Genomic DNA, 18,992 nt, shown 5'->3' with positions numbered 1-18,992 from the left:
AAAGGGAGCAGCTCTGACCCTAAAAACCGGTCAGCAGTGATGGGAGGATGGGTGGGTCAGAATGGAATCAGCAGCTAGATCATGTCTCTACCAGATAAAGAGTTACCGAAGGTAAGTAACTTGTCCATCTGATAGAGACATCTTACTGCAGATTCTTTACCTTTGAATAGATACCCAAGCAATACCATCCCTGGAGGAGGGACTGCGGACAAGGTTAGCCTAGGAAGTCCTGCAGGACAGAGCTACCAAAAAAGACATACCTTTCGGACTTGACTGTCTAGGCAGTAGTGTTTGGCAAACGTGTGCAGGTATGCCCACGTTGCTACCTGACAAATATGTCAAGGACTGAACACCACGTTTCAGTGCCATGGTAGCAGCCTTAGCTCTGGTGGAATGAGCTCTTGAGCCTTCAGGAGGCTACTTCTTGGCCAGAGCATAGCAAATTTTAATGCAGAGGATGACCCAGCGCAAGATAGTCCTCTTCTGCACCACACAACCTTTCTTTGAACGTACCCCACAAAGAGTTGGTGATCCACTGGGAACTCTTTAGAGCGGTCAATGTAGAACGGCAATGCTATTTTCGGGTCCAGATCGCTCCTCCTCTTTAGAGGGGTGTGAAGGAGCAGAGTAAGTGGACAAGGTGACCGATTGCCCCACGTAGAATGGTGTACCCACTTTTGGTAAGAAAGTGGATCAGTGAGAAGCACCAACTTATCAGGGAAGATGGTCAGGTAAGGAGGCTTGGATGACAGCCTGCAATTCACTCACCCTCCTGTCAGAAGTTTTTGCCACTAAAAAGGCTGTTTTGATAAACAGCCAGAGGGGGCAGTTGAGCAGAGGTTCGAACGGAGCACACATCAGGACGGTGAGAGCCAAATTAAGGTCTCACTGAGGCATGATGAATGGGGCAGTCGGGAACATCTGTACAAGGACCTTAAAAAAAATGTTTTTACACTAGGGGATTTAAATAAAGAGGGTTGGTATGGCAGCCTCAAGAGGGCAGACAAGCCCCCTTAAGAGTACCCAGAGCAGAGCCCTGCTGGACAAGGGCCAAAATAAAGAGTAGGACTACAGAGATGGAAGCAGAGAGAGGATCAATAGACCTTGCTGTATAATAGGTTACAAATGTTTTCCACCAGCAGGCTTACACGGCTTGGTAGAGGAAAGCCTGGCTGCCAAAATAACATCAAAGACTTCAGGAGGAAGGTCGAATGCTGTAACTGCTGCTGCTGCTCAGTCTCCAAGCAGGAAGGTGCAGAGTTGACAGTTTCTGGTGGAGGACATTACCTGCTGCTGCGACAGAAGATGCTTCCGAAGGGGCAGCCCGATTGGAGGATCGATGCTCAGTTGGAGAATCTCGGGATACCAGACTTCCCGTACCCAGTACGGAGCCACAAGCATGACTTGGGCCCAGTCGCTCCTGATCTTGCACACTCTGGGCAGGAGTGGTATTGGTGGAAAGGCTTCAAGTAGGCCAGAGCTCCACTGGAGGCAAAAAGCGTTGTCGAGCGAGTGTTGCCTTGGAAACTCCAGGGTGCAAAACTGCAACACTGCACGTTCTGGGCAGAGGTGAATAGATTTAACCAAGGTTCTCCCCATTTCTGAAAGAAACCTTGCACCACCTCTGGATGGAGAGGCTATTCCTGATCAGCTAGTCATAGACTGCTGGGTTTGTCCGCCCGGGTGTTAAAAGAACCTGCCAGGTGTTGAACCACCAAGGATATGCCCTGCAGTTCTAGCCATGTCCATTGATGCAGGGCCTCTTGATAAGTGTCAACGACCCTACCTGGCCCTATCTGTTGCAGTACCACATGGCCGTTGAGTGGTCCGTGAACACCTGAACCAGCTTTCTCTTGATGGAAGGGAGAAAAGCCTTCAATGCCAAGCAAATCGCTTGGCGCTCCAGCAAGCTGATGTAGAGTCCTGATTCCACCGGAGATCAGAGTCCTCTGATCTCCACCTCTCCCAGATGGCCTCCCCAGGTTCTGTGAGTTTCCCTCCATAATCTGGGCCATGACAGAGATTCCCCGGATGCTTTCCCCACTGGAACTTTAGGAACCACTGCATCTGGCATATGGCATATGTCACTTGCAGGATGCAGGAGGCCATGAGGCCTAGCAGCCTCAGAGTCAGTCTCACCAAAACCCAGGATAGAGGCGGAAACATCGGTATCATAGCCTGAATATCCTAGCCTCGCCACTTGGGAGGATAGGCCCAAAACTGCCCTGTGTCCACAACAGCTCAAATGAAAGGGCGTGTCTGAGAAGGAGTCAGGTGTGACTTCAGCATGTGGATAGTGAACTCCACCGAAAGCAAGAGGTTCGCTGTAGTCTGGAGGTGGGAGAGGACAGTCTGTGGCGAGCTCAGTTTCAGCCAATCGTCAAGATAGGGGAAAACTGGAACACCTGATCGGCGCAGAGGAGCTGCAACCACCACCATCACACTGGTGAACACTCAAGGGGTGCTGGTAAGGCCAAAGAGGAGCACAGTGAACTCAAAGGACTTGTGGCCTACCGTGAACCACAGGAAACGCCGATGAGCAGGTAGGATGGGAATGTGAAAATAGGCGTCCTGCAAACCAGTATCCAGGGCAGACAAGACCTACACCACCGGGACCATCTGGAACTTTTTATTTTTTGAGGAAGTAGTTGAGGACTAGCAGATCTAGGATAGGACGAAGGACCTAGTCCTTTTTCTAGACCAGAATGTAGCAGGAATAGCAACCACAGCCTACTTCTGGCACCAGAACCCTCTCTATGGCTCCCTTGGCCAAGAGAGATCTGCCTTCCTCCTGAAGCAAGTTCAGGTGGTCCTCTCTCAGCCGGTTGTAAGTTGGAGGCATGGAGGGACTGGTAGCCTCGAAGGGAAGTTAGTAGTCCCTTTGTACTATCTGGAGAACCCACCAGTTGGATATGATGTTTTGCCAGTGGTGGTAGTGATGGCTAGTCCTGCCACCAAATGGCTGCCCATGATCTTAAAGGGCCAGACTAGGAAAGTTTGAAGGATGCAGGGGGAGGGGTGGACGGACCAGACCCCTGGCTGCCCGACCCACGGGGATCGAAAGGAGCCATGGCCATGTAGAGGTTGTTGAACTTGCGCGGTCTTGTTGCTTAGATATGGCTGGCATGGCTGAAAGGTCGTTCAGTGGCCACGAAACAGGTGAATGGCTGATTGGAAAGGCCCAAGGCCACTGAGAGGCCCAAGGACTTGGCCTTGGCCCGTGAGTCCTTAAAAAGTGATCCAGGGTCATGCCTCCAAAGAGACAGGTGCCATCAAAGGGCATGTCCACAAAGGAAGCCTAGACAGCCCCAGAAAAGTCAGACGTTCTCAGCCAGGTGTGGCGTCCAACAGCCATCTTCTATGACATCGCTCTGTCCAGTGAGTCGGTCGTGCCAAGACCACAACAAATGGTTTCCCATTCCCGCGAGGGTTGGGAGTAATGGCCCAATAGGCATGCAGTGTTCACAGACCGTAATGCAAGCATGGCAGAAGAAAACATTTCCTCGCCCCAACTATCCAGCGTCTTGGATTCCCTATCCAGGGGTATGGAAGGGAAGGGAACGTGCCTTGTGAGGTAGAGGCCTGGACCACCAAGCTCTCGGGGGTAGGGTTGTTAGTGAGGAATTTTGGGTCACCAGGTGCAAGGCAATGGCGGCGGCCGATTGTCCTATTCACAGGAGCAATGGTGCTGCGCTTGAACCAGGTTCCCAGCAGGACATCAGTCAACGCCTTGTTGAAAGGCAGGAGGGGTTTCGAGTAGGAGACACCCGGCTGCAGGAAGTCTGTCATCAAGACCTTAGTCTGGACCTCAGCTGCCCTCCTCATCACCACAACATATGAAGCTCCCTTTTCCGCAGCTACAGCGGGTGAGAAAGCAGGGCAGGATCTAGAGATGTATCCAGGCAACTGGCCTCACCCAATTCCTCATACCAGTCCATTTCGTGTTCAGGCTGGTCTTGTAAAGGGTTCAGCAACCCCTTCCAATCTTCCTCCAATCCCAGCTCGCAAAATAAAGCTAAGGAACCAACCAAAGACCAAATAGTAGCAAAGGCACCGGAACCTGCGTCGGTAGGCGCCGATCTGGCTCATTGGGGTAAGAATGGAGCTGGTGAGGGGCAGCAGCAGTATCGCAAGTCTCAGCGCGGGGGCCAGTGCTGGGGGGGTGGATGGTTGTAGTAGCACAACCAGAGCCCGTTTGGATCCACAACCGGATCCATTAGAGGGGGCAACGGGCTGGAGCTAATGGCACGAAACCGGATTGAGCCCCCCCTCAACCTCTGTAGCCCAAAGGCACACTGGGAGGGTCAGGTCGCCAAATAAAATGCACATGGTGTCATAAAATTTATTAAACGGGGCTCCTGGAAAGGTAGGGAAGAGCGGATTCAACCCATTTGCAGGCTACGCAGAACAAGGCCTACAGTATCGACACTCGTCAGTTATGTCAGCCTATGGACGGGGAGAAGTTGAAGCCCGCTCCAACTTTTTGTGTTTCTTATGCCTCTTACCTAACCCAAACAAGAATTTTGAGTGGGAAGACGAGGACTTAGGACTCCCAGAATGGTGTCCAGACCTTCCTCTCAACCGGGACCGAGAACAAGACCTCCGTGGCGAACGGCGTGGTGCAGAGCACATGGCCACCAGCAGCTTTTGCAATCGCTCACTCAAAAGGTTTGCAGCCATGGCCCAACAGTCGGAGCAAGAATTCGAACCATGGTCGAGCTCCAGGTACCAGAGACAAATTAAGTGTGGATCCGTCAACGGCATGGCGCGAAGAAAGGCGCCGCACGGCTTAAACCCAGAAATCTTCAACAGGTTTGGAAATAAAATACATACACACTTAAAATAGTCACCAAAACGTCGACAAAAGCCTGTCAAAAAAGTGACAAGAGGGTAGCTCTCTTCACAGATCTGCGCTGGCCAACATCACATTGAGCTGGCCGGCGCACCTAATCCAGATCCAGCCTGACTCCTGGGAAATTCAAAGGTAAGGAATCTGCGGCTAGATGTCTCAATCTGATAAAAAGTTTTAAATTACTGTGAGCATTGTTTGGTCTCATAGAATGCCTATTCATCTGTAAGGTGAACATGCATGGCCTTTTCTCCTGCTGTCTCAGTGCTAAGCATTTGGAAAGCCTAGCTCAGAAGGATCTAGGACCATGCTGAAATGTAATTACATGTTTACGGTTAAGCCTGGGCAAAGCACTAAGCTTCGCTTGCGTAGTTTGCAAAGTTTGCGCTACTTCGCACTATGCGAATTGCACGTAGCACAGTGCAAACACGCGTACCGTAGTGCAGCGGTCATTTTTTGCTTGCTCGCGGTCCTTAACATCAAGTTGGCGACCGCGAGTAAGCAAAAGGACATCCCGGCGAGACTTTTTCCTCGTTCGCGATCAGCAACATCAAGTTGTCGATCGCGAGCGAGGAAAATAAACCTCCGGGAGAGCTTTTCAATGCGGGGAGCTCAGGTTTCTCATTGCGAGTGGTCACGTATGCTCGCGACCCCTCACGTTGAGAAACTACCAGTCCGCGTTGAGAAAGCTGCCGCTCGAGTAGAAATCTACTCGAGCGGCCGAAAACGACCGCTTGCACTGTGCAAGATGCAGTTTGCACTGATTGCACAGTGCCGGATGCTTGTCCGAACTGTGCAATCAGTGCGAACAGCATCTTGCACAGTGCACTACGCAATTTGCAAAGCTACGCGTAGCTCGCAAAGTGCACTTCGCGTAGGGCTACTTCGCAAACTACGCCCAGGGTTATTTACGACCTACGGTTAAGGTGACACGTTGGCATTTCAACCAAAAACCTACCACAATGCACATCATCTTTATCATCTTTTTGTCGAACTGGTGGGGAATTAGGTATGTGGTCACATTTCTTGTACCTTCTAATACACAAATCTAATAATTGGATACATTCCTACCTCTATCGGGATGAAAACAATTCTTATTTCATTTCCAGTTTATCCTTCCATCTTCTCCCGTAGTGGGAGAATGCACATCATCTTTTTGTCGAACTGGTGGGGAATTAGGTATGTGGTCACATTTCTTGTACCTTCTAATACACAAATCTAATAATTGGATACATTCCTACCTCTATCGGGATGAAAACAATTCTTATTTCGTTTCCAGTTTATCCTTCCATCTTCTCCCGTAGTGGGAAATGGGTAACTGCCACAGTCTCGACATTTTCTATCACCTAGAAATTGGTACTATTGCTTTGCCAACAGGGGTACCGCAGTAAAGTTTCCTCATCTCCAGAGGCAATGCGAGCACAACCAGACATCCTTCTAGAAGTTGTGTAGGTTTCAAATGTTGCCAGAGCTCCTTTGCATGCTTAGTTTTGCAACCTCCTACTTAATATGGGACTGCATGATATGATCAAGGCTGTACCAAGCCCTTTTGTGGTCATTGTGGACTTTCAGGTATTCTAGTTTGAAAGTTAAAATGTAGGGACTGATATCACCCAGGAGGTGATAGGATTCTTAAAATGTTATCCTTTATTTTCTATTTGCCATTTTTGGTTAAGTGTTTTTGCACCTTCAGCATGGTATTGGTGCTTTGCATGAGGGTATTAGATGTCATTAATGCACTCAAACGTAGTTTTGTCCAGTGACACAAACTCTTATGTTTTTTGTGTGCCAGATGCAGAGCAAGATTTCAGCGGAGTCCCGCATGTAATGCAGAACCTGTCAACATATGCTGTTTTGCCAACAGCAGAGCTACAATTCATGGGCTTAGAAGTGACCTGAACTCAGGTTAATACCTTGACTGGTGTCTGTCCAGGACAACATAGAGTTGGACTAGAACTAGGAATTTAGTGACGGAATGTCTTGTTTTAAAATTTGGGTGTATACTGTGATAATAAATCACGAGGCAAATTCAGATACAGTTGCACATTGTGGCCAATTTGGGGACTACACAGAACAGCTCTTTCAAGGGCACAACCTGGTTAACTTCTTCTCTTATCTATATCCACAAGGTCTGTGTCTGCGGATACATAAGCCCTCCATTGATGGACTGTAAACATTTTTTTTTTTTTAAATAGATCCCTGCAAATGTGCCACGCGCCCCCCCCCACACTTTGTCCCCATTTGGACTACTACATGCTGGTTTTCGAGTCAGAGTGCATTGAAACCTGGTAACCAGGCTCCAGTGCCTCAGCTCTCCCCCACAACGGTTATGTTCGATTTGGTAATGCCAAATTCACAAAGACATTACACCCTTATGTCCCTAGTATATGGTACCAGAGGTAATCAGGGTATAGGTGATAAAAGGGTCAGCAGGGCTGCAGCATGGTTTTGTGCCACCCAAGCAAACTACTGACAACAGGCCTGCCATTGCAGACTGCAGGAGCAGTGTAAACTGCTCGAACTCTACTGTGCCCTTACCATGCGCGGCACAGTCAATACACTATTTTTAATATAGGTCAGGCACCCCTAAGGAAGGCCTCCTCAGCTTAGGAGGCAGGGTGCAGTATATTAAAGGTGAGGACATACAAGTGCAAGCCTTTATGTCCCTACAGTGGCCTTTCCCATTGGAAACTACTATAAGTGTTAGCAGTCCATAGGTTAACATGGGCTGCCACCTGGGCATTCGAGGTTGCAATTCTGGTAGGTTATTGCCGAAACATGTCATGTTTGGTGTCAAAGTGTTGTTCTCACCACTAATACAGATCTCGTACCCTGCGTGGTATGAAATGCAACCAGGTGGCCACTGTAGAAGATTCCAACATAGATGCCCCAGCTTCACTGTGCTCTGTCTGGCAAGCCCGCGTTTTCTGTCGCCGAGACAGGATTCTGACATCCTGCCAGGCAGTGTGAGCACTCCCAGGAGTCAGGAACACAGGCTTGGGCAGGAAGGAGGTCATACCTCCCTCCTCTCAAGCAGGCTACTGAATTGGCACATCAAAGCGGTGAGCATCAAAGGCTGCACCGCCTCGGATATGCAGCAGGGCTAACTCCCTGTTGAGGTAACAGCCCTGCCCCAGGCACATTTGATCCCACAGAGATGGGAAATTAGTTAGCCAAGGAGGTGTACACCCTCAGAAGACTAGCCACACCTCCAGGGTGGGCAGCCTGGTCTGTACACTAAATTTGGTTTTCTGCCCTCTTTAGTAGTGGCAGAATAGAGGGTTTTGGGTAGTGCAGGTGACCTGCACCCCTGGATGTGGTCACCTCAGGGGAGGAGTAGATGCCCATTGGCTACTAGCTCCCACACCCCTAACTGCCCGAAATCTAGGATTATGCCCCCCCCCCCGCCCACCTCCCCCGGACACCACCAGAACCTCAGTTCTGAACAACTTGCATCTAGGAAGGACCAAGAAGAGACCCATGTCTCTGACAACAGGACTTTGGCCACAGCACCAAAGCAAAAGAGGGATAATTTGTCCTTGGGTCACAGACTTGGAACAGCGTGATAGATCCTTGTCCTTGGCTAAAATTCGGTATCCCCAGAGCAGGGGTTCCCTGTGGAAGCCACAATCAGACTCCCCTGGACTAGTGGCACTAGTCCCCTGCAAACTGTAGGTAAAACACTCACCAGATCTGAAGAATCACTGGCCATCAAGTCCTCCATGGGATCACCCAAATACAGATAGCCCATTGTATTGTGAGGGTTGTAGTCCTGCCTGCCATGAAGTTCAGGCCGCTAGCTCGCTCCCTGGGACCTCATGAAGTGCTTTTCGCTGAGCGTACCACTGAAAAGGCTTGTTGGTTGCACATCTAGAACTAACCCCCAAACACAATTCTGCATCTACAGGGAACACCGTGCAACCGTCATCTGACATCAGCAGATGTGCATCCTAAGCAGGAAAATCAGCACCCCCGCTGTTCCCGTTCAGCACCACTGACAGCCAGGGCAACTCAGCACCCAGACTCCACAAGCTAGGCAAAATAAAACGGACTGTCGTGGGCTGGCCCAGGGGCCCCCATGACCTTAACCTTGTAAGGGTCCCACGTAACTCTGTGCACATCAATTAAACGTAAGCACAATGCGGATTGTAACTTCAAGAATCTAATCTACAGTAAAAAGTGCCCGGATGGACTCCTATACATTGGAAAGACGGAACTCAAGTTCACGTACGTTTAAGTGGGGTGTTAGTTGCAGCAAGTGTCACAAAGGTTTAAGGGTGAGCTGGCGTACACGTTTAGGATGTCGAGAAACTGCCGAGAGGTAAGGTTTGGAGCACTGTAAGCTGCCGTGGCAATAACAGTGCGAGTTTACCAGAATCCGAGGAAATAATGAGAGTGTATTTTGTTGTCGTTTCAGGTTCATGGTCTTCATTGGCTTTCATATCCTACGCACACCATAGCGACTCACAGATAGAGGCAGGTCAGTACCCAAGGAGAAGAGTATGGTTTAATTTTTTGTGAGTTCGGTTAGGGTACAACAAGATATTATAATGTTCTCTCCATTGTTTCAGGGTTCCACACAGCTTACGCAGGATCAAGGTATTTTGTAGTGACACGGGTGGCTCGAGGTGTATTGTGATGGGTTTGAGCAAGGTGTGGCAGACACGGGATACTGTGGTTGTGCACTTGGTGAGTGCGTTTCGTTATAGTAGACTTAGAGGTCGGGATTCTTTTTGGCTTCCATTGCTCTCTTTCTTTCCATTCTGTTCACCACAATCACACAAGTTTTCCTGATCAGTTTCTCGCACTGTTTGAGCGATGCATAAAGTTGTGATGGGCATCTCTCAGTTTACATTAATTTTTCCCTGCGCATTGAATAATGTTGTAACGAAAAAATATTTATGTTGTTCATAGATTCAGCCCCCGTAGAAGGGCCCGAAAAGCATTGGGCACGAACATGAATATGTTTGAAGCATGAATTGGAATTTCTGCCATAAGTTGTATATATTAAGAATGTGATTTCTGTAATTGTTTTCTGTGATTACAACAGATTAAATCATGTTGCATAGAACAAGGTTTTCGTGATAATTTGTTTAAATAAAGCACAATCAAGAGTGTTATATTGATATGATTTTTTTTAATATTGAGATTATAGTGAATACATGTTAGCAAAGGCACACCAGTTATAGTGCACAGAGGTCAAGTAGCAGTACTTGAATATTGATTCCACGTAACTATCTGCATGCGACTATTGTCACTAGTAGTTTTTCGATTTGACCGGGTTATATTTTCTATATATTATTTTTCACTGATTTAATACTGCTACTAAAATCTAGAACTCGTTATATGCATGCTATTCCGTTCGTTTTGGTGTCTAAATGAAGATAAAAATACACTTTCTTTTTATGAATTGTCGTCAGATTTCGATTGATTTATTAGTGGGAATTCAAGGAGTATCTTTGGGGTATTGTGATAGTAATACATGGCGAAGTCTAACCTCCCACACCACATAATACCCACTTTCCTACATGGACATGTTAACTTCTATACTTAAGAGTCCCACTGTGCCAAGCACTCAGTCCTCCCAACCAAGACAGTTTTTTAGGTGGACGTCAAAGTAAAGATTACCTAATTGCATGACTAATGCTATGGGGAGAAACGTCCATTATACTAGTCATGGTTAACTTTATGCAAAGTCATAATCACACTGTAGGCCCACCTTTGAAATTCCTGAAAATTAAACTTAATAAAAACGTAACTTCTTTAAAAGTCAGTTTTTTCAAAACATAAAAAGCAGGGGCTACTGCAAAGTGATGAAGACAAATCACAAACTTAGTGAACAAGTGTTTGAGAGGAAGGGAATGTGTTTGCTACTAAATTGGATAACATCTCACAGGCAGTTTCCACTGAAGCAAATGTGACGCTTTCTTTAACATATTTTGCTTTTTTTATATAAAATATTTCATCAGATTGGAGTGAGCATATAGTTGCTTTGATTGCGCAAAACTACTGATGCTATTCACTGGATATCATTTTCCAATAACCTGGATCAAGTTACCCAGCCACATTATGCTAGTTTTCCCTTCCATTTTTCCTTTCAAGCTTTTTCCAAACCTCACTGCTCACAATTTCTTTACGCTTTACATTTCACCACAATCTTTAATATTGCAGCGAGTTATAAAAACTAAGAGTAGCGGGACTGCTTTGAATCTTCCAAAGGGGAATAGACTAGCAAAGGCGGGAGAAAATAAATGTGCACAGACTACTGCAGCTACCAGTCTGAGTTGCAAACCAGACAATGAACATCAGTTTTGCACAATCACAGATAAAAGCTTGCTTTGCTCCGAAAGACTTCAAAGAACTACAATGCGTTCGGAAATAATGGCTGGACACCACCAAAGAACCAAGAAGGATATTAGCCATCTTGACAGGCTGCACAGAACACTACACAAACGCCTAGGAAATGGAAATCCAGGAGAGGGTCAAAGAAAAATTGATGAACGCATTACAGATGCCAGATCTTTAGCAATGGTCTATCATTTAGAGGAGAGGGTAGGTATTAAAGAAGCTCTTTAATGGCATATTTGTTGGTGACAGAATTTGTGATCTTACAAGCAGGACTGAAACACGCCACCACACCGAGTCGGGGATCGGTTAACTGTGCCAAAACAGTACTCTGCCTCATTTAAAAATAGGATCAAACCGCTTCTCCTCCCTTACCACCACCCCCCCCCCCCCCCCCCCACACACACACTTAGATCGTGGAAGCAAACCTGCACAGAGGTACATCAGAAATACTCCACAAAAGAGAAATTTGATAATGTGTGAATGGATTGCTGAAATTATGGATTAGGATACAGTTTAAATGTTAACATACTACAACTGTTACCACCTTAAAGCAGAAATAAATCTCACATTGCAGCATTCTTAAATATATTCACAGAAAGAAATATACTTACAAATTGTAGATCTTGTAGTAGTTTTTATGTTTTTGATCCAAAAACCTCAAAAAGGGGAAACAAAAGGGTTATGTTATATTAATTACGGCATCACCGATGTTCAAGTTATTAACAAGAAAGACATGTATTTGGTTATTTCTCAGTGGTTTTAAAAACAAAAAGATATCGTTTTTTCTGTGCACTGCTCCAAACACTGGGGACACTCCCGCTCTTTGCACATTTAACAAGTCATGATCTCGCTCTCAGTCCTATTGATGCTCCCAGTTCCAAACTTGCTCTCAGAAAAGCTCACTTCCGTCATATTCTTCCTTTCACCCCAAGGTGCACGACACCGACTGAGAGGGCAAACTCAGGTAATTAGTGATGTGTTAAGCGAGTTTCACTCAAAGACACACGGACACAATGAAAGTTTCAGATAAGGTAGCCTTCACTCGGGGGGTAGGTGCTGCTATAATACAGAAATGTATTTTGTGCTTGGCACAATGTAATCCCGTACTTGAAATTACAAAGACCATTTTTAGGGTTATTAGATCTGACCCGACAGGACAGCTGTCACAAGACCTTATGTGACCACAACAAAGTAAAAAAGCGTAACAGGTAAGTTTCGGCTCTGACCATATGGTGACTGTCCTCTCTACCAGTTTCTGACTGAATAGAGGTTGTGTGCCTCCAATGAAATATAGTGAGGGAAAGCTTTTAATCAGTTTAGTAGGCCCGAGTTGGCTATGAAGCCAAGCTAAACATCTGGTTTAATTTTTTAGGAAATGTTACAACAATGCTGTAGGCATGCCTTACTTATTACAAAAAGAATATGTTGGATGTGATAGCCTTCTGGGTGAAACTGAACAATCCAGAAAGCAATGCTACCTTGGGTAAAACGTAGGCCACATACAAAATAGTGATTTATCAGGAAACTGACTCCTGAGGAAGTTAAGAAATCGGAAAAAGTAATTAATCGGTTAGTATTTGCTCACCAAGGTTCCCTGAAAGGAATCAAGATACGAGTTGTAATAACGCATTGGCAAATGGCCCGGTTTAATCATCCGCAGCCATGACCATGTTATTAGCCATGCACATGTTTGGATGCCCATGTAATACTAACATGCGTAAGTTCTCTTGCCTCTATAGCACCTGGACTAATTTCCAAAGCTTGGACTACAGAACAAGAATTCTCAATGAAGCGTATTTATCTTCTCAGATCTGTTCTTGAATCTCTTTTCAAGATCCCTTTTTAGGTCTCGCCTGACCCAGCGCATGCGCTGGTCTAGCGAGACTTATTGAGAGGGCTCCAAAAAGTGCTACTAGGCCAGCCTAGAGCTACAGTGCATGTGCGCGGACACGTGCGCCGCGCTTTACCGCGATCACTTTCACTTTCGCGGCCGCCCGGCCGCTTTGCATAGCCAATAGGTCTCGCTTTTGGGACCTTATAAGTATTTAGTTATGCAACTGTTGCATGGCTAAACACTTATAAGGTCCCAAAGGAGAGACCTATTGGCTATGCCAGTGCTTGTTTATTCCTAAGTACCATTGAATACGGCTATCTAAAGTTTCAGTTTCTGTCACACATGATTCAACTGCCTATGTGAAGAAAGTGTACAAAGGTTGGAGAAATTAGAAGAGGAATTCGAATTAAATGCTTCATTATTTGGTGAGGCGAAGTTCTGTCATGCTATATAGCGATATCAATTATTTTAGATGAATAAACACATTTTAGGCTCCAAGTGTTCGGAGAGATATTTATTTCACAAAGATAAATCTGTTTAGTGGATTTGAGCTAGCCAAGACAGCAAATGGTATAACCCCACAGCAGAACGGGAAATGAAACAGGTGGCTTAAGCTATAAGTGGTTATTTACCTCTTCGCTCAGAAAATGCATTTGTGGAGATGACCGTGAAAGCCACTGCTCCACTTTGAATCATAAAACATATGTTTAGAGCAGCGGTTATCCCAGAGCCCATTGGGCTACTTTGTGTCACACCGATTCGCCCCTGGAGATCCCCTTCAATAAATGTGAAGGACACACTTATGTAAAGGTGGTAACACTCATTCACATCAAAGTTATCTGTGCTTTCAATAATCTTAAGATTCAAATAAACCTCTAGAAATTTGATACTCATGTGATACTAATTAAACAAGTGTACACAATTAAGTTGTTTGTGTGCTATAAACAAAATTGATACGGACATTGTAATACATTTTGTCAGTACACAACCAGTCTTAAGCATTCTTAAAAAACAATACAATTATATCACACAAGTAAAGTAGTTGGACTTATACATTTAGTGGATACCATGGTGGTATATGGGTCGAAGAATTCTTTCCAGATTAAATTAACGGTTATAATTGATGTCACTTCAAACAAATGTTAGTATAAAACTCAATTATAAACAGTTGTTTCCATTTCATTATTAGCGACCATTTTCATTAAAAAAAACAATTACTAGGTAATTGCCAATAGTGTCTAAAAATAACATCAGGATACATTTTAATGTCTTCCCATGTGAAATTTATTAAACGCATAATCTGTTTCGGATTTCTAACATTGACAAAGTTATCATCAAAAAAAGCCAAACTTTTCCGGTAGACGATGCCCAGTAGAGTTTAGATCTGGAGTACTTCTGCTGCACAAGGACTGTTTGAAGGTTGGCACTTATCTTTTCATGTGTTCTGCAAAAATCCGGACCATTCTACATCTAATAATCATTTTGTTTAGTTTCTCAATCACTCAACTTTAAAGTCAATTGAGAGCTTTAACATAATAATTATGGAGATATAATAAGGAAACTGGGTAACATTAGAAACAGCAGAAAAATAGACAAAAGGAGAGTCAAACTCAAGCAGGACCTGTACTCCAGAAATGTAAGAGTGGGTTGAACAAGCTGCAGATGTAGCACATTCCAGTAAACAAACCTTGGCAATGCCAATAAATTTGGCTTTAAAGGAATGTTTGCTGTTATTGTGAAGGATTACAAGTAGATATCATGAGAATGGATATGCATTTTATGTGGAAGAAAAGAACTGTACAATAATATTGATGTAGGTTAAAACTCAGGTGACAGTTGCACTGTCAAGACCGATCTAAAAAAAAAAAATCCATGTACGTTAATGACCTCCTTACTTATTTGTGCTGCTGCCACAGACACCAAGATTTTTGACACTTTAATAGCATTGCAATGTCATGTGTGTGCCCCTTAAAGTTCAAATTCAGGCAGCTGGATGAATAAAAGGAAGCTCACAGCTGTGTGAAGGACAAGCACTCTTTTGTAAAAGTACACAATTTCTGTCCAAGCAAAACATGCACCCCAAACTCCCTACATGTTGGGGAAGCCAAAGCACCTCTCCTGGTCATACTCACATAATTGTCTGGCAAAAGCTGCACTGCAATGCCAGACCACAAAAACTGGCTGCTTCCAAACAGCACCAACTTCATACCCAGACTGGTTAAAAAAAAAAAAAAAAAAAAGTGTGTCGTACATTCAAAGTTCATCGTACTGAGAGACAAAGACATAACAGAGCAGAGGGTGGTTCAGCCCAGTATGGGGTCCTGACTACTTCTTTACCACCAGTGGAGGAGCATCAGGGATAGGTAGGTGAAGGTTTTCATGTATCCCTCCTGATTAAGACTGTAGAACCATACACAAGCAGACATACCTGTAGGCTGTTCAGTATGAAATGCATGCACTCCAACTACTGAACAACACGCTCATCCTGTAGATTTTGAAACTGCAAAAACCTTACCTTACAACATCGTCAATGTTGTTTCTGTATACACCTTCAAGCCGGTCTGCTGGAAATCCCATGGCAATAATGTTTGGATAAATATCTGTACATATAACATTAAGGAACTATGTTGAAATTCTTGAAAAAAAACTCAAAAAATTAAATCACAAGTTCATAAATAAAATCCATAACTGACAGTCTTGGTACTAATAACTGCACAATACGAGTAGAGCTGAACACGACAACTTATTTTTTTGGGGGGGAAGGGGACAGAGTTCAAACAAAAACCAGCATTAGCAATGCCTAGCGCGCAAGCTTATAAAGTGACTATTGTGCCACTCATTAATAAGTCATACATGCACCGTCACTCTTGTTTGCACTCATGCATCCATTAATTCATCCACAAACTCATTCTTGCAGTCTCCCTCTCACAGAATCAGAATAAAACACACAAACTCAACAACATACCCAAACTATATTAAAAGAACACACGTAGGGGAAAGGAAAACATGCTCCTGTCTAAACATGACTGGTATATACATGCAGTAACTAAATTAAAGTCTAGAAGAGCTATTGTACATAGTCTTATCGCTGTTCAGAACCAACGTGCTGGCTATCTAGGAATGGTAAAATAATGATACACTATGGGCAAAGGCATTCCATAATGGTTGCCTAGTTTAGGGGAAGTAGCCACATGGGATACGGCACATTGCAGATGAAATGAGGAGCAAGCAAGCCATCCTCTACCACTCTTTGAAGAGCTGTAGTAGCATAATCATCTTAGGAAAAATTAAGAGGAGAAACAAAGAAATCAAAGGTGGACCATTTAAATGGAAAACATAGAAAACTAAAGGACTGGCCAACAAGCTTCAACACCAATGCTCACACATTTTCAGGTGGATGTGCACATGTGGTCAGAAAATACCATCATTCACAGGATCAGGAAGCCAATGACTGAAGTGAATGGAAACATTAGTCTATGCAGTACGCGGTCATGGACAGACGCTGGGTGTAAATGACACTCCGACAAACCAATGGCTCGCCCAAACGCCCTCTATTTAGATATGCATTTATATACATGGATGCATACTTTATTTATTTTTTATTATAAGCTCCTGGCAGTCAGTTAAGCCTGTCCGGCTTTCCAAGAGATTCTAACAAGAAAAATTAATGTGCAAATGTTGTACACCTAGGGCTTGTCATAGAGGGTAACACTGAAACCTTTCCCTACAAAGATAAACTGAGATTTCAAGTTACAAATAAATATCTGTATGTTTTAACACAGACTAACAACAATTCTCGCTTAAATGCCTACTGACTTTAACATATATATATATATATATTTTTTTTTTTGCAGAGTTTTATATAGCACAAACTTGACCCAAATCCAATCAGGTATCAGAGCGCTTTACATAGCACCAGTTGCGTTACAGGAGGACACACACATTCATTTTTTGTTAGGCACAGGGAGAGTAAGTAATTTGCCCAGAATCACAGGATGTTTAGCGTCATTACAGAGACTCGAACCCAGTTCCCCAGGTCGGAGGTCGAGCGCCCTAGCCGTTAGACCAACCCCTCTTTTCACAATCAATATGTCAGGCCATCTGTCTTGATCATAACTTTTCAGAGTAAGCAGATAAGACCTATGGTATCACAGTTCGTAGGACACAGTTGACAGCTGGCGACACGCCTTTGCGTAAGAACCGGACATCGCTGCCACACTTAAGGGACAAATTGAAGGGGGGGGGGGGGGCGCAGGGTGGTTATTTACTGTTCATATAGTTATTGCATGGGGCAAACAAAGAAATAAAAGGCATTTTTGGTTTCTTCCAAACACTCCAAAACCTGGACAGCTGATCTGCTACAGATAATCTATTGACATCCAGCAGTTGTGCCGCTTATAAAGACAGGGTCACTTTTATCAATACCCATAACTCCTGTAGACAAATGGCCTATTTCTGTAACCGTATAATGGCATTTACTGAACAAGCAGATTGTGTCATTAATTCGGAAATGTCAATAAAAATCTATTTAAAAAAATAAACAAAATCAGGCTTTCCTTTATCATTGGCTTGTTACCATAACCAACTTACAACATACTGTCTTGGTCACAAGCTTTCCCACAACGCAACCATCAGGTACACTGTAATAAATAGTGTACAAACATGTACAAAAACCAGTTGTCAAAACAATATAAAATACCCAAGAATAGAGCCTTAGAAGGATTCCAATTTTGCAAATCTTCTATACCCCAAAGTTTGTTTGGGTAAGTCAGCAACACCGAAACTCTTGCCTACTACTGCAATCTGTGAGGTTCCATGTAGCAAAATACCCGCCTACGGGCTTTAGAACACTAATAAAAATCCACCCTTTGAAGTCTACTGCCATTAAAACATGTTTCACAAGAGGTCTGGCCTACTTGCTTTATCATACAATTTCATTATGAACAGATCACACCTAAGGGGCTTGACACAAAAATTCCCAGTGAACTGATTAGGCCTGTAGCCTCTGCCACTGGGTTGACCCTATACAAAACAAAGGACTAACGAAGTGTGTATAAGCTGGCAACCATACAGTTCTAAAGTTACAAATACGTACAGGGTTGCAAAGCATACAACCAGTCAATAAGGCCTAACAAGAATCATTACAGTGAACATTTTCTAATCCCAGGATTTGAGAACGGGTGTCAAAAGCTGAATCACTTGCCTACTATAGCAATGTTTGAGATTACATCTAACTAAACACCTGCCTATAGCACACTGAAAACAAAAAAGCCTAGTGACTTTAACAAATGCTTTTCACGATAAATTAAATAAGTCTACTGCTTCCGTCTTAGCAGATCAGACGTATGCCTTCAGACAACGATTCTCAGTGCACCAATCGCCTACAGCTTGTCACCATAATCAGCTCAGTGCTACTTAACTTAGCGCAAGGCATCCATCAGGTACACAGATTAAATTAGAAAGTTATACACAACTATCGTGTAACAAAAAAACGTATCTGTAGGCTTTAATATAAAGTAATAGCATTCCACCATTAAATGCCTATTTACTTAAATATATACGTTTCATAATTACTGTCATCACTCTCTCTCATTTTTTTTGTTGATCGCATAATATATGCATGTAAATTAGTGTAGCTCTGGGCACCCCATACTGATCTCAAACACTTAACTGCAATCTGAAATCTAAAGTCAACGATTGAAAGGATAGGCGATGGTGGTTGGACTGGAAAACCGCAATACATTCTTAAAGACTGCCCTACGGTCATCTGTGCTGACAGTGAAAAACACAAACACCATGACTGATCTACTTATCTACGAGACTTCAACAGCATTACCACATGTGCTCCCTAATGGTCAAGCTGCCAATTACTTTTTTATCCTGCCGCCTGATCCAAAAACAAGGTAAGGGATGGAAGGCTTGAATTATTCTCAGCCACTGGCAATCACTCGGGCAGCATCT

At 44.2% G+C, this 18,992-nt stretch overlaps 1 protein-coding gene across 2 annotated transcripts in view; it reads right to left on the bottom strand.

Annotated features, from left to right (window-relative positions):
- The window catches only part of PTEN (phosphatase and tensin homolog), a 231,178-nt gene that overhangs the window by 130,388 nt on the left and 81,798 nt on the right, over window positions 1-18,992 (bottom strand). For both annotated transcript variants that reach the window (XM_085605587.1, XM_085605590.1), the window contains exons 2-3: window positions 15,547-15,631; window positions 11,809-11,853 (exon numbers count right to left, since the gene is read on the bottom strand). In XM_085605587.1, the coding sequence (XP_085461713.1) occupies window positions 11,809-11,853; window positions 15,547-15,631 (130 nt within the window). The remainder of the gene's footprint in view (window positions 1-11,808; window positions 11,854-15,546; window positions 15,632-18,992) is intronic.

Source organism: Triturus cristatus, chromosome 1_2, assembly GCF_964204655.1.
Source record: "Triturus cristatus chromosome 1_2, aTriCri1.1, whole genome shotgun sequence".
NCBI lineage: Eukaryota > Metazoa > Chordata > Amphibia > Caudata > Salamandridae > Triturus > Triturus cristatus.
This window is presented reverse-complemented; position numbering and strand designations above follow the sequence as displayed.